Source organism: Tiliqua scincoides, chromosome 7 (genome assembly GCF_035046505.1).
Source record: "Tiliqua scincoides isolate rTilSci1 chromosome 7, rTilSci1.hap2, whole genome shotgun sequence".
In the NCBI taxonomy this organism is placed as follows: Eukaryota; Metazoa; Chordata; class Lepidosauria; order Squamata; family Scincidae; genus Tiliqua; species Tiliqua scincoides.
In genome coordinates this window covers 37,148,775-37,174,914 of record NC_089827.1, presented here as the reverse complement: position 1 = coordinate 37,174,914, position 26,140 = coordinate 37,148,775, and the positions used below count along the sequence as shown (strand labels likewise).

General features: G+C 43.4%; 1 protein-coding gene across 1 annotated transcript in view; it reads left to right on the top strand.

The window, feature by feature from the left end:
• The window catches only part of PDE3A (phosphodiesterase 3A), a 302,218-nt gene extending 277,744 nt beyond the window's left edge, over positions 1–24,474 (top strand). The window contains exons 10-16 of the mRNA XM_066634605.1: positions 5,412–5,523; positions 7,459–7,572; positions 8,827–9,026; positions 9,790–9,993; positions 11,188–11,343; positions 13,465–13,705; positions 14,946–24,474. Coding sequence (XP_066490702.1) covers positions 5,412–5,523; positions 7,459–7,572; positions 8,827–9,026; positions 9,790–9,993; positions 11,188–11,343; positions 13,465–13,705; positions 14,946–15,184 — 1,266 coding nt within the window. The 3' untranslated portion in view covers positions 15,185–24,474. The remainder of the gene's footprint in view (positions 1–5,411; positions 5,524–7,458; positions 7,573–8,826; positions 9,027–9,789; positions 9,994–11,187; positions 11,344–13,464; positions 13,706–14,945) is intronic.
• The last annotated feature ends 1,666 nt before the right edge of the window (positions 24,475–26,140 follow it).

Below are 26,140 nucleotides of genomic sequence, written 5' to 3'. Positions count from 1 at the left end.
TGATGTTGCTGTTAATTCATTTTTAATAACTACTAGTAGTTTTAGTGTTATTTACATAGTACCATCAATGCATAGTGTGCTTGTATCAGATCAGCATAAACAAAAGACAGACATTTAGACTCTAAGCTTTTGGAGGCATAATTCTGTCTATGGTTGATGCTGGATTGGTAAATCACCCTGGATACTGATGGAACTACAGGTGCAAACTCGGTATCCACTGATTTGACACACATAGATATGACTCACCACTGATACCAGAGTCCATCTTGAAATGCCTTGTAACTAGGGGAAAAATCACCAAAATCCCATTTCCTACCTTTCGCAGTTAAACCACACTGGTTGCAAGCTTCTTGAGGTTAAAGGTAGCTTTAAAGTCCCACTTCCAGGTTTCTTGCTCCTCCGGTGTCACCCTAGAATGCATTGGTATAGATGCTATACCACACACAGCCACTAGATGGGATGAATAATGGAATCTAATGGTATAATTTCATTCCATTAGATTCCATTATTCACCCCATCGAGTGGCTGAATGCGGTATAGTGTCTATACCAATGCATTATGGTAGTGGTTCTCAAACTGGGGCTGCGATGCCCCAGCCAGGGAGCCCTGGCCTCTGCCCCCTTAAGGTGCAGGGGGAGGCAGTGACGGGATCGCGAGGATCATGTTGCTTTGGAGGGGTGCAGGGGTTTACTGAGACATACCACAGCCTGCAGCAGCCTCCCAGGGCTGCAGGGAGCCCTGCGTCAGCCTCCGCAGGGCTCCCCAACATAGGGAGAATGTACAAATAACTATCGCAACCCACTTCCAGTTTGCAATCACAAAACCAGAAGTGGGTTACAATTGTTATTTCGACTATCTCTGCATGTTGAGGAGGCCTGCGGAGGCTGGCGTGGGACTCCCTGCAACCTTGGGGTGCAGCTGCAGGCTGTGGTAAGTCTCAGCAAGCCCCTGCACCCCTCCAGAGTGACGCGATTGATCCTGGCGATTGTGTTGCTGCCTCCCCCACAAGGACTTACAGCATATTACAGAGTATTATGGGGTGCCAAGAAAGGAGCAAGAAACCCAGACGTGGGTCTTTAAAGCTATTTTTCCACTGATTTGGTATCCACTGATTTTTTTTATTTCACTGGGGGTTCGCAGTGGATAACAAAGCACAACCTGTATGTAAATTATTATTATTATTAACAGTATTTATATACCGCTTTTCAGCTAAAAGTTCACAAAGTGGTTTACAGAGAAAAATCATAGTACTACTAATTCTTATTATTGACTAATGACTGGGGAGGGGCAGGGTGGGGAGAAGACTGCAGAAGCCAAGTTAGGAATGGATACAAGTGAACGTTGTTGGAATCGTTTTTTGAACATTGCTGTGGGATCTAGAGCCATTTGTTCTTGGCAGTAGCCAGTGAAGTAGTGCACTAGGAGGGAAGCAGCGGAAAGAGACTGTTGCAGCTGAGCACCTAACCTTGCGGGATGCCTTTAGCCCCACATCAGTGACTCTAATTACCCCCTTTCCTTTGCATCTTCTGGTGGTAAAGCTGGCGGGTCCCCCCTTGCTCAGCAGCAATGGCCTCTTGCCTCTTTCTTCTGGGTGCTGTTCCTAAGCAGCCACAACAGCTGGCTCTAACTCTCTGTAGTGCAGTTCAAGCCCATTGTGGTCTAGATCAGTGGTTCCCAAATGTTTTAGCATTGGGATCCACCTAAAAAAAAGTTTCACTTTACGCACTGCTCAAGCCTCTGTGACTATAATGGTGATCGGGCAGCATTGCTCCCAAGTAACAGGTCATTTAACCTTTGATGCACAGTCTAATCTGCCTTGTTAGTTTTGCATCCCACTGGTAGGCCATGGAACCACAGTTTGGGAATCACTGGTCTAGATGGTTGGGACTGGGAGTGGTAGCTGATGGCTATGTCATTCTTCCTATCCACTGGGAGTTGATTTGGTCTTTTTGCCAGTTCCCTGATTCTGAGTAAGGGAAGAACATTTGAGCAAAAGATTATTTACTGATCCTTGGTGGATAGAAATAACAAGCTTGTAGTCTGGAGATATTATTGATAATCAGAATTGCTTTCTGGCTTTCTGTATACAATAGTACACAGTTTTGATCTCCCTGTTCCAAAAGGGGGAAAGTGCTGGAAAAGAAAGCAGCCGGAACATTTGAAGGATCAGAGCACTCCCCTTCGAGGAAAGACTATAGCACTGGATGCTGCTTAGTTTAGAAAATGACATGTGGAACAAATGGGAACTGGGAAACGATCAAGGTTTAACGAGTTATGATTGATTTGGAGAGATAAATTTGTCTCCCTCACTCAAAGTGTTAGAATGCAATGAAAGTGGCTGGCAGGAGATTTAGGACAAACAAAAGGAAGTATTTCTTCACAAAATATGTAGTCAGCAGCTGTCTTCCATGTTAGCTTCATGTTCAGAAGACAATATCTCTGCAAATCAACCCTGGTGACAAATATCAAGGGAGGGGTGTTGGTTGCTCCAGATGCTGAATGGACTACATAAACATGTGGTCTGATCCAGCAATGCTTTTAAGTTCTCAGCTGCCAGCAATAGTTTAACACAGGGGTGCTCACACTTTTTTGGCTCGAGAGCTACTTTGAAACCCAGCAAGGCCCGGAGATCTACCAGAGTTTTTTTTACAATGTTCGCGCCATCATAACATATAACATTTATGTGTACAGTGTATGTTGGTGTACCTTGAGCCCCACTGAATATAACAAGACTTACTCCTGAGTAGACATGCCTAGGATTAGGCTGTGAGGCTGCAATCCTAGCCACACTTACCTGGGAGTAAGCCCCATTGAGTACAATGGGCCTTACTCCCGGCGTTTCCTCCCAGAGGCACCTGAAGGGGGGGGGTCGGCACTCCGCGATCTACTCATTTTGCCTCGTGATCTACCGGTAGATCGCGATCCACCTATTGAGCACCCCTGGTTTAACATATCCAGGCTGGGAGAGTCTACCTCTTAAGGAACTAGGCATCTTTTACTCTTACCTTTTGCTCAACTTATTTTTGATCATTTTGGAGCTTTTTTTCACTGACCTAAATAAAATATAAACCAAGGAGGAAAATCTAGCTTCTCACTATGACATGCATTTAAAAAAGAAAGAAAGATAAATGGCTTTCTAACATTAGCAACCCTAAGCTATGTATGTCACGTCTTTAGAGCACACTCCCATCGCCTCCATGGAAATCTGCAAGCAAAATAGAATAACAAGCTGGAAATCATTACTTGCTGCTGTTAAACATTTGAGTCTGTATCATGCGCCAGCAATACCAGTGTGGTGACACTGAGTGACAGGTTTTTAAACAGATGCATTAGGAAAGTGTCTACCAGGCACCCTCGGTTAAAGCAGTTTTACATGTCAGCTATTACTTGCTAAGGCTTGTAAGCCCTGCCATGTGTCCATTGTGTCATTGGGAGCGTCGCAGGGCCTAGAAGCCTCCATGCAGCCTGTACCCTTGGCAACCTGGTCAGGATGCTTTCTGCTGCCCATGTTCCTGGACATCTCATCATTTACCAGGGACAGTGATGGTGGAGGGGATTGTAGGTCCATACAGGCTTCATTGAGGCTCTGCTGTTCATACATGGTGTGGCTGAGATATCTAAGGTTCATGGGAGCGATAACCCCCATGATCCCTGGATGCTCTAGAGCAGTGGTTCTCAAATTGGTGGGTCGCGACCCACCAGTTCATGTAACTCTTTCCCCGTCCCTTTAAGGGAACAGGGAAAGAGGAAAGGCAGCGATGCAATCCCCAGGATCGCATTGCTAAGGGGTGTGTGCTTTGCACTTACTTGTAAAACAAGTAGGGATGCTGGAAGCTGCAGGAGATGCAGGAAGCCCTGCGCAGCCATCCGCAGCACTATCCGAGGCTTAGTTGGTTGGCAACCTTCAGTCTCAAAAGACTATGGTATAAGCCTACAGCACCCGGTATTCCCAGGTGGTCTCCCATCCAAGTACTAACCAGGCCTGACCCTGCTTAGCTTCCAAGATCAGACAAGATCAGGCATGTGCAGGGTAACAGTTTCTTCAGTAAAAGTAGGCGCAAAGCACTTCTGTTTTGCAGAAGGTGCTTTGTGCCTGCTTTTACTGAACATCCGCAGGGCTCCCTGCACCTCCTGCAGCCTCCAGCAGCCCTGCTTACTTATCCAAGTAAGTGCAAAGCACCCCCCTCACTCCCTTTAGCGACACAATCCTGGAGATCGCATCGCTGCCTTTCCCCTTCCCCCACCCCTCAAAACGATAGGGAAAGATTTACACAAACTGGTTGGTCGTGACCCACTAGTTCGAGAATCACTGCTCTAGAGCAGGGGTGCCCAAACCTCGGCCCTGGGGCCACTTGCGGCCCTTGAGGACTCCCAATGCGGCCCTCGGGGAGTCCCCAGCCTCCAATGAGCCTCTGGCCCTCTGGAAACTTGCCGGAGCCTACACTGGCCCAATGCAACTTCTCTCAGTGTGACGGTGACTGTTTGACTTCTCGCGTTAGCTGTGGGATAAGGGCTCCCTCCACTGCTGGCTGTTTCACATCTGTGATGAAATAACGGCAGCAAAGAAAAGGCCAGCCTTGCTTTGTGCAAGGCCTTTTATTCATTCATTCATTCATTCATTCATTCATTCATTCATATGAATTCCACCTCTAGTATATTAATTTATGTAAAGTAATGTAAATTTATTCAAATTTTAAATGTAAATTAATTTTTTCCCCCGGTGCCTGACACAGTGTCAGAGAGATGATGTGGCCCTCCTGCCAAAAACTTTGGAAACCCCTGCTCTAGAGCATCCAGGGATCATGAGGTTATCACCATGGGGCTCAAAATGGAGTTAGGGAACAAATGTCCACTTACCTGGAAGAGACTTCTGACCTGCCCAGTTAAAGCACTGCATACGGCATTGGCTGTGCGGCCCCTCTGTGCCAGCACTGAATAGGATTGGGCTGTCAACCACCACATTCTACATAAGGGACAGAACAGACAGAGGCATATCATCTCAGTCATCACAGAGGTTCATTGTTGCCCTCATGTAGCTTCCTACACACCTGTTTCTACTACATTGATCTACATGCTAGTTCACCTTGAGATGAGTCTCACCTTGTCAGCATGACCAGAGAATTAGGTGGGCAAGACTACTTTGGTGACCAAAATGATAATTTTCCAACACTGGTGGGTCTGGAAATAACACTGGAAATCTACTGTGCCATTTGATATAAAGTAGAAGTGGTTTCTTGGTCAGCAGATAAGAGTAAATGCATGGAACAAGTGAGGTTCATAAACAGAGGAGGCATGAGGACAGGGATTCTAAAGAGGGTGCTCCCCCTCCCCAACCAGGGACTCTGTCCTATGGTAATTCTTAGATGCCCAAGCTCTGAGAATCATGTAATACTTTTGTTTTATTTTTCCAGGTATCGTACAGGCTCTTTGAGGACATGGGACTATTTGAAATCTTCAAAATTCCTGTGAGGGAATTTATGAACTACTTCCATGCCTTGGAGTGTGGATATCGAGAGATACCCTGTAAGTATGACAGTAAGAGAGCAATAAGCATTGATTTTTTTTTCCCTTTTCCATAATAAAAACATGCCTTTCTTCCCAGCTGAGAGAGCCCAAGGCATCTTTCAACAACTCTCTCCGCTAAATATTTAAAAATCTATAAAAATATCACAGAAAACTATTGAATCCTTAGCATGCACATTAAAATGTAGAAAATAGCATTACGAATCAGACTGTGTCTAGAGGCACATTTCAGAGAGATAACCATGCATAAAAGGTCTCCTTGAATAAGATGTTCTTCCCCTAATAGAGGGGTGTCCAAACTTTTTGGCAGGAGGGCCACATCATCTCTCTAACACTGTGTAGTGGGCCGGGAAAGAAAAGAATTAATTTATGTTTCAAATTTGAATAAATTTACATAAATGAATATATTAGAGATGGAACATATATAAATGAATGAAGGTCTTGCAATAGCTCAAGGCCTATAAAAGGCCTTGAACAAAGCAAGGCCGGCCTTTCCTTTGCTACCACTGCTGCATCACAGACGTGAAACAGCAGGCAGTGGAGGGAGCGCTTGTCCCACAACTCACATGAGAGGTTGAAGAGATGCCCTCATGCTGAGAGCAGTTGCATCGGGCCAGCACAGGCTCCAGCAAGTCTCCAGGGGACCAGAGGCTCATTGGAGACTGGGGGCTCCCTGAGGGCTGGATTGGGAGACCTTGAGGGCCGCAAGTGGCGCCAGGGCTGGGGTTTGGGCACCCCTGCCCTAACATGTAGAAGCCTCCTACTTTGTATCAGTGGGCCTTGCCTAGTATAGGGGTCCTTAGCAAAGAGCTTGGCCCCACTGAATACAGCAGTAGCCATTTTGGCACCACAGTACCTGGTGTTGCCGGGAAGGATAGGATTGGGCTGTCAGTCTCTTGGCTTTTATGCAGCATCCCCTGCCTAAAACCCTAGAGAGCTGCTGCCAATCAGTGTCAACAGTACGGAGCTGGATGGATCACAGGTCTGACTTAGGAGGAGGCAGCCTCCTTATGTTCAGATGTTCACTTTTATCTACCACATATATAGTACTTTGAGCAGGGCCTACTTTTTAATATTCTTTGAATGTTACCAACGCATATATAGATAGGGCTGATCTGACAAACATCATATTTATGAGGACAAAGTTCATCAACAGAGCCTCATGACAAACCTGAGTATACATGTGATAAGGAAAGAGACCATCATATGGGGAGTGGTAAGTGAAGCAGAGGAAGGAATAAATTGACAAGTTTTCACAATGGAAATGAAAACCATGGCATCCCCAGGGCTTGGGGGGGGGGGGATGGGTTTTAGTCTCCAGATATGCTATAGAACAGAGGACAAGTGAAGCAGGATGCAAATGAGCAAAAGGGCTGTGGCTGCTTTCTCCCCACTGCTATTGGAGATTTAAAGGTATACTGCCCTTTCCAGAAGAGTGGCTATGTTCGCCTCTTGCAGCAAAAACTGTTGTCACAAGATTCCTTGTTCTTTGCAGTTAGTGGTTGGGGACCACTTCTATTTACCTTCGTTGATTTGGGTTCAGCATCAGCAGTGAGCTGTGTCTGTGGACAGTGCCAAGGAAGATGAATATTATGCAGCTGGTCCGTATGAGCTGGTCCATATGTAACACTGCCATTCTTTTATCCATCCCTAAAATAACAGGCTGTGGGACTATGCACTCCCTCCCTCCAGTCTGTATGCTGGTAAAATGGCTGCTGTTCCCATATGTGAGAGAGTACATAACTCTGCTCTGAAAAAAAAAACCCTACAATTTCATTATAAAAAATGAATGTGCAAATCCTCCATAACTTGCGTATTCATCTCAGCAGTTTACGTTTGGAAAAGTGGAGCTAGAGCTGTGGATGTATTCTCCTCTGTGTCCAGTAGGTGATGCTATTGGCCCCCAGCAGAAATAACCAGTCTGTACCTTGACAGATCACAACAGGGTCCATGCCACTGATGTCCTTCATGCTGTTTGGTACCTTTCAACCCAGCCTATTCCAGGACTCCCAACTATGATTAATGACCAAGGATCAGCAAGTGATTCAGGTAATGTTATTAATATACCTTTTTGGCCTCCTTTGTCCCTGTGTAAATTGGCCCCATTTAGCTTTGGGATGAGAACTGGACATCTTGAAGAGTTGCACATGGAACCATAGAGATGACCAGAAGGATTCCACAAGTCATCTGTTTCAGTCATCCATTCTGATAACCTGTTTTATTTAACACCCTTATAGATGGTAGGAAAAGGGTGACTCAACTGTATAATTTGAGCCTACTTGGATAGAAATTTATGAGCATAAACCTGGGTTATTATAGTTCTGTGCATCTATAGTTCTATGGCTGGCATGAAAGTTTGAAATTCAGTTGTTCCCCCACCTGCTTCTCATATACAACCTACATATTGTGTGTGAACCAACACTTAGGCTCAATATTTAAGAAGTATCACCTCAACAGCAGTTGAGAGACTAGCACAAGTTACCAGTGGAGATTGTGAAATTGCCTTTGTTGGAAGTTCTGTGGGCAGGAGACAGATGTCAAAGAAGATGATATAAGTTCTATAACCCTGCCTGCCTCAGTTCCTGAAATGATAACAGATGACCAGGATCAGCACATGATAGCAGTGGGCAAATTCTGAGGGCCCAGCAACCTATGAGTGTCCACTGCTACAACAGCTGTGCTGCCCTGATCCCCTTTAATTTTTTTCCCTTCCTCCAACAGCTTCCATTTCAAATCCCCCACAATGTTCAGGGGAGTGCTATGTTAGGGACATTGTGGGGGAATTCAAATGGCAGCTCCACATGCGCTGGTATTGGAAAGAGTGCTGCCATTGCCATGTGTGGCTGCTCACTACTTAGTAAGCCTGCCAGGAAACACCCACATAGGAGGACCCATTAGAGAGGACCCATTGCCCAGAGCCCCTTCAACTATGGAGCTGATCTTCCAATGGTCCTTTCAGACTATCCTCCAGTTCAGTAATTCTGTGGGTTCAGCTGAAATACGACACTGGTCAATCTATAACTGTGTCATCCTGTCCCCTTGTCACAGCAGTAATGTCTACATTTGGCAAACTGCATGATGTGAGCAATTCATATGGTCAGGGCAGATGCAACTGCTGAAGCACAAGTACTAAACTTTGAGGAAAGCGCAATTTTGCCACAATGGTAGGTAGAAAGCCAGCCCAAGCTTCATGGAAATCACTGGATTTAAGCATGGTAATTAGGCACACCATGAAAGTCAAATGTCTGCTTCTCCTTAGTATAACTCTGTGACTTGCAGCAAATTGTTCTGGTTTCTGCCCAGATTCTGACAGTGGAATCACTCATGGTCACCTGGGATATGTGTTGTCAAAAACCTACACACCAACAGATGACAGCTATGGCTGTTTGGCTGGCAACATCCCTGCCCTTGAATTGATGGCCCTTTACGTAGCTGCTGCCATGCATGATTATGATCACCCAGGACGAACCAATGCCTTTTTGGTTGCAACCAGCGCTCCTCAGGTAAGAAGGATTAGACCAACCTGCAACTTCTATCGCCAAAGAAGCAACATTCCTTAAAACAGGACTTGTGCAATCAAGCCAAATGGATTTCATCAACTATGTATTGAAGCCCTCAACAGAAACAGCAAGCCTTTTCTTTGTATTGAGTGCTTGGGGCTTCAGGAACAGTGAAAAGAACAGCTACCTGGGAGGACACAATATATGGCCAGTGGCTCATTTTAACTTCGTGAGCTGCAAGTTGAAAAGGCCACCTTTAAAATCAAAGTCATATGTATTTACACAGTTCCACAAGTGGAGAATTTAGTGGTGGGCACAAAGTTCTCACCTCTTGACTGAAAACATGTAGCAGTTGTTTCAAAGTAAATTTCACTGTTCCTTCCAATCAGAAAGATGTTCAAGCGAAGCCAAACGAGTTTCTTTAAGACAAGTGACATTTTCCAGGTAACAACACACAATCTCAGAAGCCACAGAATTTCCAGTGAGTCTTCATTGCTGCATGTAGCTGTCAGTGCCTTTCCAGAGAAGTAGAAAAAGTATGCATACAAAGGAAATATTTCATAATATGTACAGGGTAACCTTGACACTGAATTCCAACTTTGTTAGCATAGAATGGAGAGGCCTGGTAAACAGCCATTGAGCAAATCCAGCTAGTTGCCCTTTTCTTCAAGATAAATTACCTTGCAGTTATTCTTGCATTTTTCAGTTGTGTGGTGGGAATGCTTTCCCAGCTGCTAAATGAGACTGTCTTTCTCTGTGTGTTTAGGCTGTTCTCTATAATGACCGCTCTGTTTTGGAGAACCATCACGCTGCTGCTGCATGGAACCTCTTTATGTCCAGGCCAGAGTACAACTTCTTGGTCAACCTTGATCATGTGGAGTTCAAGCACTTCCGGTTCCTTGTCATTGAGGCAATTTTGGCCACTGATTTGAAGAAGCACTTTGACTTTGTTGCCCGGTTCAATGCCAAGGTAAACTCAATTCTCGGTACATTATAAGTTTCCAAATCTTTGTATCCAAGACTTGAAAGACTAGAAACAAATAGTTTCTGTGCCTCATCTGATTGTGAGGATAACTATTCAGAGGAAACTCTAAGTTTTGGGGATAGGATAGACAAGAAACACAAGTAAACATAAAGAGAGCGTACTCCAGTCCAGAGGATACAAAACTGGATTCAGGTGGTAGCACAAGACTTGCCACTGCAATGCAAAAGTAGTATGGCTTTGGGCACATGTCAGGAGCAAGCAGCATGGAGCAGCAGCAAGGAGCAAGCAGGATACCACAGCAGCAAGTGGTATCTCCTCAGCAGTCATCAACAGAGGATGTGAGGAACATAGGTTAGCGGTAGCTGACATATTTGCATGCAGAAGGTCCCAGGTTCAATTTCTGACATTCAGGTCAGGCTAAGAAACTCCCTTTCTTGATATCTTAGTTTGCCAATGCTGATCAATAGACTATTCTCAGCTTGGATAGACCAGTGGTCTGACTCAGTATAATGAACTTCAAAAGTCTGATGGTAGTACATATAATATTCAAGAGGGAACCCATTCACTCCCACTGTTGTCTTTCCTGTGTTGAATGTAAACTCTTCAGGACAGGGACTTGTCATCTCTTGTACTCTGTTAAACTCCGTTCACACTATGTGATAATCATGATGCAATGTTCTGCCTACAAATGGGCAGATTAGGGTCGAATTGTTTTAAGCATGTTATTGGTCTTGTAAACTTAGAAGGGTTTTGGCAAATAACAGAAAGAGGACTCTGATCCAGATTGGGATCTTGATGGAGGCAAAGGGTTAAAGCCCCCTTCCATGGTCCTGTCATGATTTGGTCCCCTATGCAGCTGTTTAGTCCTTCCCAGCAGCAGCACACAAGGGACAATTGCACGCAAAAAATAATTTCTAGTTTGTCATTACTTGACTGACCATTACTACATTCAGTATACTTGGATAGACTGGTGGGAGCGAGAGCCTCAATCAGATATGCTGGCTGAAGCTTCATTGAAGAAAGACAAGCTAAAACTTTAGTTATATATGTGTGTGTCAGATATATAAATGGTCCTTCCAGGGGAAGTATTTTTCTGTGCAGTCTTCTCAAATAGTTTTATTATATACAGGGTTATAATGATACCACCTCATTCACTCTAAAAAAACATGTATCCACCAGGTGAATGATGATGTAGGAATTGATTGGACAAATGAGAACGACCGCTTGCTGGTTTGCCAGATGTGCATCAAACTGGCTGACATCAATGGACCAGCAAAACACAAGAAGTTACATCTGCAATGGACAGAAGGCATTGTCAATGAATTTTATGAACAGGTAAAATAGCCTTAGCTGCTGGAAGGGACAGCAGAAAACAATGTCCACCAGCCACTCAAATACTTACCCAATTCATTAATGTCAGAGTAGATATCAGGAAAAGGCATGCTGACCAAGAGGAGTAGTGCCTAGTGATTAGTGGTCTCACATCCCTTCTGACTCTTGGTGTTCCTATTCTGAAAGATCAGCAGCTGAATGAAGGGGGTACACCAGCATTCTATCCACAACCACCATCCCAGAATAAAGAGACAAGGCATAGGGGGCCAAATGGAAGGCCATCTCCTGGCCAACACTACAAGCCCTTTTCATCTGTGAAAGCTCCTCCCCTTTCTGTCCCACCTCAAAATAAATACATGCACTGGAAACTACTAAATTCCCAAGAATACAGTTTGAACATCTCTGCTTTGCACATCTGGAAATCAGACCATAAGTTCTGTGGATCAATAATTTCATTAAAAAAATGTAATATAATTTATGATGAGTGTAATAAAAGACATGGAAATTAATGTCATAGCTCATTTTCAATTAGAAGTTGGCACAAACATTTTATAACTAGAAATTTTCATCTGAATAAATGTTCATAGCACATGTGAGGCATAAAGGCATGTTTAATATTTGAGATACAAAGCTCTACCATTTTAATTCCCATTTATGCTCTTCCTGGGATGGAGGGTGGGAATTGCTACAATAACAAGCTCCCTTAGAACATGAGAAGAGCCCTGCTGGGATCAGGTCAAGGACTCATCTAGGCCAGTTTCCTGTATCTCACAGTGGCCCACCAGATGCCTCAGGGAGCATTCCAGATACTCATAGCCTGTTTCCACTCCCCTGCACATGGCAGAGAGAGGCTACCTCTAAAACCTTGAAGTTGTAGTCGTCATGGCTTGTAACCTGTGATGGATTTTTCTCCATAAATCTGTTCAATCCCCTTTGAACAGCATCTAGGGCAGATGCCATCACAACATCCTGTGGCAAGGAGTTCCACAGTTGAATTATTCAGTGGGTAATTCATGGCTTGGTGTCACACTTGCAAAGTTAATAATCAAAAAGGCATGCCAATTTTATGTATGATCAATGCACTTTGTACTTGAAAAGTCAATACACTGTGTGCTGCTCTTGCTCTTTCGTCCTTCAGTAACATTGGTTCCTTGCCAAAATGATGCAAAATAGCAAACGCTTTCCCTTTAAAATTTGCTTCAATTATGAAAGGCCAAGAACTATATCTGAAATTGTCAGAACGGAAAAAGAAAATTGTTATGCATGAGCAAAGGCTACAACAATATTTTAAGGGGGAATTTGTTAGCCCATTAAATCACAGTCAGAATCTTTGCTGGTCTGAGAATCTGTTTTCTAAAAATTGATTTTTGACCTGCTTTGCCCTGAGATGATAAACCTGTGCCTATTCTATACCCTCCAGAGTGCAGGTGAGGGCTCACAAGATTCATGTGGAATATTTCCCTGCACCCTGGGAGTAAGCAATGCTGGTGAGAAAGTAAGTGGTGTACCAGTTGGCAGGGAGAGGGCATTCCAGAGCTGGAGAAGAGTTGTTTCTTGGCAGGGAGAGTGCAAGTACAGGGTGTTTCAGGCCTGCGAGTGGTAATGGATGCCGAACATGTCTCCACTGCATCCTAGCCCCCACCCCAGGCCTGAAAGCCCTACATGGGGCTACTTGGTTCCGTGCCTGCGATTTAGCTGTCGCAGATCCAAGCAGACCCAATGAGCAAGCTGGTACTTGACATGGGGTAAGGGAACAAATGTTCTCTTATCCCACAGAGACCTCCTGCTTGTACAGATCCCGTGCTGGATACAGTATGGGCTCCATGGTGCCAGCATTAGATAGAATTTGGGCCATCAGTTTTTAAACAGGTTTTGGGACTAAGAGTGAATCTTGGATTTTAAGCCCTGAGTCATCTGCTTCACTCAGCAGTTTGAAGGTCTGCAGTAGGTGCAGTATAAGGTTCTAGCTGATTAGCTCCCAGTGGGTTTTTAAAAGGAAGGCATTTTTGTGCCTGTCATTGGTTTAGTGATTATCATCTAAAGTATATGGTGAATACCAGGTGGGCGTAACCTTGACTGTGATTTTTCAGCTGTGACATAATGCTGTTTCTCCTGATCTCCAAGGGTGATGAAGAAGCCAGCTTAGGCCTCCCTATCAGCCCATTTATGGATCGCTCAGCACCTCAGTTGGCAAACCTCCAGGAATCTTTCATTTCTCACATTGTGGGACCATTGTGTAACTCCTATGATTCAGCAGGGCTGATGCCAGGGAAATGGATTGATGATAATGATGAATCAGGCGATACCGATGAACAGGAGGAAGAGGATACAGCAGAAATGGACACCTGTGAAAACCCTGAATCAAGTATGTTCATTCTCTGTCTCTCAAAAATTAGGATATGCGCTTCTTATGTTATCAGGTACTGGCAATTTCCAGAGCCTTTTGCCATGATACATGGTTTGTAAGCAACAAATGCAGTTACAGTGCTTAGCCTGATTAAGTTTATAATGGTTTCTAGCCAAATTTCAAACCATGATACATTCTCTAATGACCTCAGTGAGGAATAGCAGTATTTGGGAGGGATGTTTCCTGGGAAACCAGGGATAGAATGTACTAATATGAAGTGCTGTGTGGCAGAGACGTTCTTCTGATTAAACCTGAAGGTTTCCTACGGGGAACTGAAAGCTTTCTAATGAAGGATTGAGCTGGATTTGGGCTCTGCCACTCTGAAAAGCTCTTTGTTTGCAGTTGGAAAAGCTTGAAGGACTCAACAAGGACTCAGTTTGGCTCCCATCACACATTTATGCCACCTTCTAATCTGTGCAAACATTTCTTTCAGATAAAACATTCCTCTACGTCACTTTCTCCCTCTTTTAATTGTTTTCGAGAAAAAGCATCAAGAGCTTTATCATTCAAGTTTGCAATGGTTCTTGAGGATGAGACGTGGGAGAATTGGGGAGGGGGCAAAGAATTTCTCTGTTTCCTCTATTAAAACTCTGACCAATTGTACACAACTGAGACCAAAGTTGTATGTTGCCTTTATGGTGTGAGAGCTGCTTCTGCATGGTCTGATCCCATTCTGGTAACAGCAGGAAAGGTGTGAGATTACCTTCAGTGCTTCAGGCTGTTGATTTGTTCAATAAGTAGATTAATCAACTGAACCCTGACATGATTAATCGGCAAGAACCAGTTTTACAAGGGGCTGAGAGTTGACAGCAACCATTTTTTTTTATGCTCTTCTTCTTCTGGCATTTGGCTATGACAAGAATGGAGGGAAAATGTACATATTCAGCAGCACTGAAACGGCCACTGCAGTATGCCGGGGGCCAGGGAAGCAGCTGGAGGTCTCCTCGTGGTAAGGGAATATTTGTTCCCTTACCTTGTGTTAAGGTTGCCTGTATGGGTCTGTATGGGTCTATTTGGATCTGGACAAGCTCAATCTCTGTCGCAGATTTGAGCAGCCCCATGTAGGGCTTTCAGGCCTGCCGTCTTCTCCCCTTCCTGGACCTGAACTACCCCACCCAGTTTTGCCCCTTGGGTGTCTTGCATGACCAGAAGTACATTTTGCCTTTTTAATGCATCTTTTGCTTCTGGTATCGTACAGGAAAGAAAAGGAGAAAAATCTACTGCCAGATAACTCAACACTTGCTTGAGAACCATCAGATGTGGAAGAAAGTCATTGAGGAGGAAGAGAGGAGATCTGGGATGGACAAGCAAACTCTGGAGCAGCCTCCCACGTTGCATCCATCCTCTGAACAAATTGAGGCTATCAAAGAGGAGGAAGAGGAAAAGGCAAAGCCCAAAGGGGAGGAGGAAAGCACAGCTCTCGAAACGAACCAATGATGATGAGCGAATTTTGAGCAGTATTTACAGACAAGGACGACTTACGTACCAGTTCTTTTTACAAGCCAGCACAACATTTAGACACAACACTGTAGAAATATGGGATAATGCACCAACAGCGGTTTGAGTTTTTTTCCCTCTATCCTCTTTTTTTTTTTTTTTAAACAGTGAGGTACATTGTTTAAACTCCTTATGCTCAAAGAAGCTTTCACGCTGTACCACCAACTTTTACAGACTTTCTTACGAGATGGAAAATTATAAATATATATAATTATATTTATATATAAATATTAGCTTGGGTTTATCAGCTGCGCATTTATTTGTTTTTCTTAACAATGACATATGATGGCAACTGTGATTTAAACAAAAAAAATGAGAGGAAAGTGTAAACGGAGGTGCTTCTTCAGATATAGACGCTCATGGCAAAGTTGGTAAGACTATCCTGTCTTTGTTCTTGCTCTTTGTGGTAGCTCTGTTGATGGTCTTAGTAAAAGGACCGTACTGTCTGCTGAGATAAACCTGCATGTAGCATGGCGTGTGCATACCTAGAAGCATGGGGCGTCCCTGAGAATGCAGGCTGGAGGGTGTTGCATTGGAGATCACATTGTGACCCTCGGGTATTCACAGGCAGTGAGAGAAGACCCAAACCCCAAATACCAGAAAGTCGTTTCCACGCAGGGAAGAGTAAACTCAGGCTCTATAGTACCAGGGCCACCAATTTCGTGCACAGTCTTTTCCACAGTTGGTTAGTGGCTCTTGACTTTCCTGTCTGAAAAGGTTCTTGCATAGGAAACTTGTGCAGGCTGTATTCACATACGCAGACTGTACAACTTTCCCATGTCACAATATTGTTTTCATTGCAACAAACACCACCAGCTGAGTGTAGAAGAGACTGTTTAGGCAACTGTTCAAGTGCCAACCAGTGGCACTTATTTGTAAAGTTCAAAGGCGTTCCCAGGTTGCGCTGGAAATAAGCAGTTGTATCACTCCTCCAAACTGCATCCTTGTGTCATAATCTCATATGCCCCGTAGCTTTATATGGAAAGAGCTATATCAAATGCTCTCCCTGTAATGCTGTGTAGCACTGTGGCCAGTGCTCAGTCCCGACTACTTGTTTTTTGGGAGGGATGTTTGGAAGGCCCATAAAGCTCCGCATTTGGTTGTCTAGATCAGTGGTTATTTTCAAACTTTATACCATTAGGGAATGTGTTCAACATGGACTGCTCTACAACAGGACTGCGTACTGCAAAGTACACTGGAGCAGAGACTGGAATGTATGCACAAATCTTGCAAAACACTGGTCAGGCACCTTGAGCATCACCTTTATTCTTTTAAAAGGAGATTCTAATCTTGACCTTTAAATGTAGCAAGATGGAAAACATAGAATTCACCATAGTCTTTCATGTCAAAAAGGAAGTCACTTTGTGATGGTTAAACTGAAGAGCATCGGTGCTTGTTCATGTAATTGGGTGTCTCAACAGCCACTGAAAGTGAGGTCATAAATACACAATTTTCCATCAAGAAGGGTACAAGGAGGCTGTTTTATGTTGTTAAGGGCGCAATCCTAACCAGCAGTTATGCCGGTACAGGTGGCCTGGAGGGTCACAAACGTGCCATAAAGCACATTTGCGCCTCCTTAGGCAGGAGCTGCGTTGGCGCATTCAGATGCGCTGACGTGCAGATGGAGGCAGAAGCCGCGGCTCCCACGCCACCGCTTGCGTTGGCACAAGTGCGCCGACATAAGAGGCAAAGGTAGGCCTGGGGGGCATGGGGAGGGGGCAGGAGGGGGCCCGGGGTAAGGCACGCGGGGAGCTGGGGACAGGGCTGGGACCCAGCAGTTATGCCGGATCCCAACCCCCGTCCCCGAGAGCGGCTTCAAGCCGCTCTGCTCTCCTTGGACTTGCGCCACCTCCGGAGGTGGCACAGGTCCGAGGAGACCCATAGGGGCGTACAGCCCTTACCCACGGGTAAGGGGAAGAGCTTCCCCTTGCCTGTGGCCGAGCCGCTGCTATCCCACATTGGATGCAGCGCAAGCCTCCTGGCTTGCCTGCTCCAGCGCGGGTTAGGATTGCGCCCTAAGTTGCTTAGATCTGCCTTCATCCTTGACCAGCATGTGTTCACTTTGCTGTTTTTAAAAAAACTGAAGGCCAAGTCCTCAGCATAGTATTTCTTTTGTTTATTATCTCTCTCTCTGTCCATATTTGGTTTTGTTTTATCTGTCTATCTATATATAAATATGGAGACTGGGGTGACTGGGGGGGTTCCTGTAGATGACATGGGGAAGTGGAATGTTTTTGTCAAGAGACACATTGAGACCATTTTTGTACACTGTTGCCATTTCCACAGTTGACAATTAAGATCTTGCATAGTTGGCAAAGAGACTTTGTGAAGTCTATTTCAGCGGCAGAATATGGTCATCTAAACATGGAGGAAAATCTCTTGGCAGAATTGTGTGCTCAGAAGGCACCCTAAAGCTATCATCTTCTGACAGCTATCAGTATGTCATCCTTGTGAAGTTGTACCATCTACTTTCCCCCTTTACTACCTCTCAGGAGTCTCCTTGCCCAGACTTCTCTGTCCTTCAGGTTCTTGTACTTGGATTCAGCCTGACAGTATTTTGTTAGTTACTTTGTGGTATTGCTGGAATTGACAAAATTTTGTGCAGCAACAAAAGTACTTGCGTTGGGGGGAAAAGTCCCCACTTTATCATTTTTCTCTTGTTAATACAATTTCTACTTGTGAAGAAGCTTATATTTCCTTACAAGAATGCATCTCCCTCACTTTATTCCTACTTTTCCACAACTAGAAAGTTTTCTACAGCTCTTTTTTCAGATGAGATCAGTGTATGGATGCCACTTAGGTTCCTGGCAGCTCCTTTAGCCAAGAGCATTCATCTCTCACCTCTTCCCCCATGGTTTTGAGATTGGATGGCTGGGCAATGCATGGAGTTCCTTCTAGACAGGTGTCAAATCCAGAAGCCTAATGTCCACAGAGATTTTCCTCCAGTTTAATGGATGTGAGTGTGTTATTATAGGTGTGCATAGATGTGAATGCTGGGAAAGCTGGTGCAATTGTTAATTTTTTTAAAACAATAGCAAAAAAGTTCACCACGCATGGACAAGAGAGGTGAAATTAAATGCTTGCAACCAAAGAAATATTCCTCCCAGAGTTTTCTCTGAAGTACAAGCAATAACAGCAATCCCAGCTCAACACTCCATGGACTTGCACAGGGTATAGTTCCAGCTCCTTTTCATGAATTGTGCCAAATGTGCCCAGATCACTTAACCATCATGCGCTCAACTCAGATAGACAAGGCCGGACCTTTCACAACAGCATGCTTTCTTTCAAGCAACAAAGAACTTTTTTTAAAAAAATTTAAAAGCCATCCTCTATGAATAAAAGCCCCAAAGGTTCCCTTACAGATGTCACTGGACTTGCAATAATTGTTATAATGGGGGAGAAATTCCAAGGAGTCCCAGGCCCCAATCTGCAAAATAATATTCATAAGAACCAGCTGTGCTAATGGGAATCCTTGTGAAGGCTAGGATGCAACTAGTTTTCCTGCTCCTCTTTTGCTATTGCTGTTCTTTAGAAAGAGGAACTGCACTGGTTTCCAGTTTGTTGAGCTGTTTTCTAGAGTGTTTGTGTGGTTGTTGTAACATTTTCTGGCAAGGTTTTCTGTATAAATTATAAAGAGTTTCTGATGTGTACTTATCAGGATTGAAGTTTCAATGAATGAATGATTCGGTCCCAACAGTAGAGATGAACACACCTCTAGTGAAGGCACAATACAAGAAACCTCTTTGCTCCCTGATGACATCATTCTAGCCAGTGGAATGTGTAGAACTTGGTCGTTAAGGCACCAAGGGCCAAATGACACATTGCACTCAATTGTGTTGTAATGATTCCTGATGTTTTGTTGTTCTTGTTGTCATTTAGCAAAACACAGCCACTAAATCCTGATGTGTTCATCAGTTGAAGCGTGTGTGTATGTGTGTGGGAGAGTTTTCACCTTTTCCTGTTCAGCTGTGTTTTGCACAAAACCTCCTCCAGATTGTTGCATCCTTTTTGCTAGCAGGCGAAATGCAAGAAGGGCAATTTTGAATGGAAAGATGGCAGGTAGGTCAAGCACTTTTCTTCTTCTGCTGCCATTTGTAGCCCCCTGCAAAATGCTTAAAAACATCCAGCAAAAGTCACATGCAATTGTGTGTAAAGTGTATTTTGGCCCTAAGGAGGTGAAACAACCAACTGGAGAACAGGTAGCAATTAAATGTACAGCTCACCACAATGTGAAAAGGACGTGCTTAGATTCTCATCCACTGTGCCATTTTATTCTCCTCTTGGTTCAGCACTAACAACTGGATTTCTCCCTTCAATTGCCCTAATATACAAAACCCTAGATGCTTGTTTGCCTTTGGCTCTTTGTCAGGAGCAGCCCAAGGATGAGGCCACTGAAGTGTTTGCATGGAGCAGCACCTTTAGAGGGGCATCGAACTGGCAAGCCACCAGCCAGTTGGAAGAGGATTGCTTCAGCAGAAACCACCTCCTACCAGTGCTGTTGGAGAAAGAAGTGGTGGTGGGGGTTAATCTGCTGCAGCTCCAAATCACATCTCCCTGTCTACTTGGTGCTTACAAAGCACCACGTAGGAAGAGAAGGGCGATTTGGAGCCTGCCCACCCTTTAGCTGCACTTAATGAAGATTGCTGCATGCTGCCTCCCTATTCTGCCTCTCTTCTGTTTGCAGTGAGCATAAACCAAGGATGTGAAGTTCCCAGCGTCCACTGCACATGTCCATTTCAGACAGAAGAGGCATGATCAAAGATGCTGCATGCAGTGCAATCCATAAATAAAGAGAAGGGGATACAGAAGTGCTCATTCACCCACCCACTCTCCATCGGATGGGTGCATGCATGAGCAGAGGCTGCAGTGGCTGGTGGATTGAGGCAGTGCAGAGGCTCGAACCCCCCATGTTCATTGGCATAATAGATTGCCCAGAAACCTCCTCTTAAAGTATCCATTTCAGGATAAGGACTAATCCCTTAGAAAATATTGTTATGACACACTTATGGGATTTTTGGGGTTGGCTGCAAGGAAAATAAGTGGCTTTAACAGGAGCCAAATACGTGTGCCCTTAATTGTTGCTGTTGCAGTGGGAGAGCTTGCACATACAGTGTGTCTAGGAGCCTTGCTGTTTCTGGTCACAGATTGGCCAGGTTGCTTGAAAACTTGGGCATCCCCCAGCTGGCAGCCTGATCCTGATGTAATTAGCCTTGAAGTTGATGGGATTTTAAACTTAGATGGCTGAACTGGCAACATGAGAAGAAAGGAAAAGACAGATTTTCAGGACAGAGACCGTGTGTCAAAAACACTCCCACCACATCTGGAATGTATACGTTCCAAATCAATTCTATTCACTGCATTTGCTTTGTTACAAATTAGGTAGTAATTCCCTGGAGGCAATGTAGTATTGAACAATAAGGAAGGTTTTTAAAAATGATTGTTTTTCTTCATTTACACTAAAGATGCAGCAGGCATTGCTAGAGAAATTGGAGCTGAGATGGAAAGAGCCAATGGAATTATAAATACAGGGAGCACTAGATACATATAGCCGTACATGCTGGTGAAAGTAATTAACAAGAAACAGATGAGGAGTATGTATTTTCTCCCTTTCTGCTTTCAGAAAGCATCCCATCAAAGCTACTGCTCAGATGTTTCTGTTATTTTGTGTGCTGATGTACCCATTACACCAAATGAGACATTAGGTAGCATTCTGGTCTATACCACTTCAGACTGGGGGGGGGGGGGAGATGTTGCATTTTTTAAATACCAGTCTGGGTAAAACGCTCTCTGCATGCTGTAAACTATGGGAAGAACATTTCAAAATTCAGCCCACTGACTTCTGAAGTTCCCTTATAGTCTGACATGGTACAGTTCAGAATTCTGCTTACTTATGCTAAATAATACCTAGATTGGTTTTCAAATGCATATGAAGGCATGCTTTGGTGGTCATCTATAAAGAAGGGGTTATATCCAAATAAGGGGAATATTTGGATATTTTTGGTGTAGCTTCCCCTGATTTAGATAAATCCAAATCACATGGCTTGAAGAATCCATCCAAAATAGATGTTGATTACATGTGGAAAATGTCATGTGATAAATATTTGGCAAGGTGGGCAGGTATAACTCTATATTGTACAATAATTGTAGTTGGCCTGTGGTTCTTTGGCTGATAGATAGGGTGGAAGTTGAGGCTATTGGGGGAAGTATATGGAGATTTGGAGGGCAAGACAAAAGACTTCTATTCAATTACAGGAGTATCTCAAACTTAGATCAATCATTACTTTGCTGCTTCTTAGTTTTACTTTGAAGCTAGTGGCCATAGGTTCCATTCTTGATCTTTCATCACAGTGAATTTTGCTCTAATTTTGAATTCACCACAGTGAATTTTGCTCACACTTTGTTCTAAGCTATATTTCTATGTGCACATATGGGGAGAAGTAGGTTTTATTTTATCCCTCATCCTAGTTATTTTGCTTATCATAAAACAACCCATGGTAGCCAATTGCAGAAAAAAAAACATTATCTCTGCACGTGGACATAATGTGAGAGACTTTAAGATAAACTGTCATTGCCACAGTTTCCCCTAATCTTTATCTTAAAGTTTTAAATGAAAATATCATTTTTCCCAAGATCCTTTTAACTGATAATTGTGCATTGTTTCAGGTTTAAACAAAAACAATTAAAATCGCATTCCTGTTTTTGAGTGATGTTTTTAGGGACATGTATAATGTCTTACTGTGTTTCTAGTTCTAATCTAGATGGTTCTTCTTTGGGGCATAAATAATATTTGTAGGCAAATCTTCAAAATATGTTCATGCTGCAGTCCACAATTCCATGTTCACTCATGGAGCTTGGTAGGCAAGAACTTCTCTGTTCATTTCAGTGACCTTAGCTGATCAGGCCATGCAAAAGAAAGGTGCATGGATAGGGCACCCCCACTGAAAGCCTTGCAGGAGTATACTATACACATATATTTCAGCTCCCACACTTATAAGTAATTTCAGGATCAGGGCATCTCTGTGTAAGTGGTAGACAAGTTGTAAACTCTATATTCAAACTTGTTTTACCCAAATCTCTGGTAATCTGTCCCAGTGGATCAAATGCTTTTTTTACATCCCTCTCCAGCAACTAGTTTTACTAGAGGGTCATGCTGGGGACAGATGTTGGTTAGAGAAGGAACAGTATCCCACCTCACCACCCCAGAGGGAGGTGCTAGCCAGATTCATGGCTCGGACCCCTTGAAAAATATGAACATCCTTCTGCCTCTGGTTGGCAACTTGAAGGCCCAGGTAATATTCCCTGAGGGGACAGAATTGGCCCAAGGGCTTTCAGTTCCCAATCTCTGCTATACACTGTTCTGTCACAAGCATGTTATTAATGTTGGTGATCCCATTGCTTGTGTGCACGTATATGTGTCCGATAACCGATACTTACTGTTTTGTGTTCAAGACTGAAGCGAATATTGGGACATCATCACATTTGAAATAACACTCTACAAGTACATCTGGTTGTGATCAACCAATCTGCCAAGGTTAAACATGATTCCCCAGAAAACCCGCTGAAAGATGACTGTGTACTTGATTATCATAAAACTTGAATCCAATTCTGGTATTGCTTTGCAAGCGGGAATTCGCATTGATGCCAATGGAAGATTTTCCCACTCCTTGTAAAAAGAGTTCAGTCTCATTTCCTCTCATTTCCCCCCTCCACAACAAGTAATTTTACTTCCTAACTTGTGAGGTGTGGAACGCCTCTTAAATGCTGCACCTATTAATGCTGTGTGAGCTCTTTTCTAATCTCTCTGAATTTTGGACTAATCACAACTGTCTTTTTTTCAAAGGACTCCCTCCTCAGCGTTTTCCTTGATGGGTCTGCATTTTTTTTTTCTTTTTTCTAAGGTTCACTTTGCAAAGTTTATATGTGTTATATTTCCTCTACAGTGATATTTTAAGTGGTTGGGTTTTTGTTTTGCTGAAAAAGGGCATGATCCAGCCAGAGTTAAGCACTTCCACGTCCTGTTGATATAAATGCATGATACTGAATCAAGGCATCAACTACACATTGTGCCTCCTCTGTGTGTCTCCAAAGACTGCCAGACCGTTCTCTGAGGCTAAGTAGGGCTGGAGAGAGTGTGATGGCCAGTGGAGAAAAAGCAGGTGGAAGAAAGTGCGTAATCATCTCCTTGGTTGATATTGCACTTCCTCACTTGACTTGTTTTTCTCCCCACTAGAGATACAAGATCTGTGTTTCTTTCAGAAAAACCAGTTTAGAAACTGGGGTTTTCAGAAAAACAGCTAAGGGTAGAGAATTGGCAGGTGTAAGCAACAGCTGAGTCTGGAAGACACATGATCACCCACCCTAAGGGCCAAACCATACAGCATGTTAAGCACATTATTGGCCTTGTGTGCTTGTTTCACTCCCCCCCCACCCTATCATCAAGGCTGGAGAGGTGGGGGTAAGATTTAACTCTTTATCCTTCCTATGATCCTAGTCCTGATCACACCTCCCCAGAACTTCCTGGTAGGAGGAGAGGTTAGGAAACTGAACAGTGGCTAAAGACGTGCTGGCACAATGTGGTTTCTCTAAGCCTCTCCCATTGAAATGGAAAGGGAGTTAAATAAGCTTAAGTTGGGCTGGCTCATTCCCTAAGAAAATGGAACTGCCAACCAAAGTAGCAATGTGGAAAAGTGCCATCCCATTCAGTATTTGTACATGTTCATTTTTAACACGGTGTTCTTTTCACTAAGTACTACATGCATTAATTTATATTTATATATTGTCAATATTGTTGTAACCAAACTTTTTTTTTTTTTAAACACTTCAAGAACAAGGCCTTGTATTTTTAGGTGATGATCTTTCACAAATGGATAAATCTTTTCCTTTCACTGATATCTTGCACTTAAGACATGTAGCAATACTTAATATATTCCTTTCACGAGTATTTGTTAAGTGATTTTAGTTAATGGCTGATAAATGTTTTGTACAAAATAGATTCTGTACAGGGAAAAACAAAGAGAAATCTTTTAGATAAACATTATTTATTTTTACTGTTTTGTAAGTTAGACACTATAATGAAGCTCCTTTTTTGCCAGAATTACTGGAAGTGCCTCTTGGTATAATGTATAATAGTAAATATGTATTCAGAATTATTAGAGATAACTTGTCACAAAATGAACAATGTGGATGTTGCAATGTGAAAAAAAAAACAAATATAATTCTGTGGTATCATATTGATTGCTGTTCTTTCTTCCTTTTTACCAGTGCTTTGTAATGTTTTGTGCAAGGAAAAAAGGCAACATTAACAGGTGCAACCGGTATTAAGAGTAGACCATATTCAAAATGGCAGTGCTGCCTTTGTATGTCAATTCCAAGTGTGCAATACATTTCACATATCTTATCCTGTAATCAGTGGCATTATTAAGGGGGTGCAGGCCTCAGGGGGTGACACCACTACTGGCCAAAATTTTTAAAATCTTGATATTCTCGAATAATACCATCATGTTATATATCAATTGATGTGTAATTTAATGCATAAAGCAGTGAAACAAACCATCTTGAAATATCTCTATTCTATCAAAAGTTATAGCCCAGAAAACCAGTGGGGTAGGGCAATTGTACATCACCACACCCACAGCCCCGGGCGTTGCCCTGCCCACTGCATGGGAGGAGGTCCATCCTAGGGGTGACATGCTGGCCTCCCACACTGGATGATGCAAACCCTAGTGATGCCACTTCCTGCACTCTGTATAACAGCCTCGGAAGGGAGGAGAGTACTTTGAAAGAAATGGGGCCCAACAGCAACAGGAAGAGTGAACCTTGCCCCTATTCACTTATCCTATGACCATCCCAAATGGAAAATGACCCCCTAATGTTGCAAGATTTCAGTTTTCAGATTTTGGTTCAGCTCTACTGCATTTTATTTCTGGATGTACTCACAATGCATAATAATGGAGGTGTCTTCTTTGTTTGTATGACAACCACTGGTCTGAATTTACACAGTGGTCCAGGGCTGGGTCCAGGATTGTGTAAACATCTTTGTTGTGCCATCACCTTGCAAAAGACCTGCTTCTCCCCCAGCAACAAGAGCTGTGGGGAGGCAGCTGTGGAATTTTAGGCCATCTCAGGATGACCAGATACAATGGAGGATGTTGTGCCTATACCTTTAACCTTTGTATAGAAGAAAGAGTTTTGGCAGGTGCAGTTTTTTAAACCCTTCCATGTTGAGCTGCACTTGCCAAAATTCCTTCTTCTATACAGTGGTTAAAGGTATAGGCACTCAGACCTCCATTGTATCTGGTCACCCTGGGCCAACTCAACCCACATAATTATCCCAATATTTCAGAGCTGTGTAGAGGCCCTTCTAAGATGAGTCAGGTCAATTGTTTCATTGCATTGGTGCAAAAAAGCATTGGTGCAATTTAGAAGTGACTTAGAAAACAACTTGCTTTGTCAGATTCATCCGTTGAATTGAAAAGTTAATGTGTACATATACACTTGGGGTGAGGTACAATGGCCCAGAAGCCAAGTTGAACAAAGTGAGAACTAAGAAGCACAACACAAAAAATGCATTCCAATTCATTAAATCACTAAAATGTCCTGGAAATACGATACACAACCAAGTTAGGAACCTTTGGTTTTTTTGGGGGGGAGGGGGATTGAGCGCTCAGTACCTGTACTTGTCTTTCAAGACTTTCATGCTGCAAGAAGTCACTGTGAGAAAGTCAGTAAGATAATATGAAAGGACCACACATACATTTCTTCTGCTATCATGGAAAAGGATTACAGAGACAATATACCATTTCCATTTAAAATCTTCCCAGGAAAAGTAGAGGGCACCCAGGGAAGTGCTATTTCAGGTTCACTGAAGAAAGGCTAAAGAAATTTTAGTACAGTGGG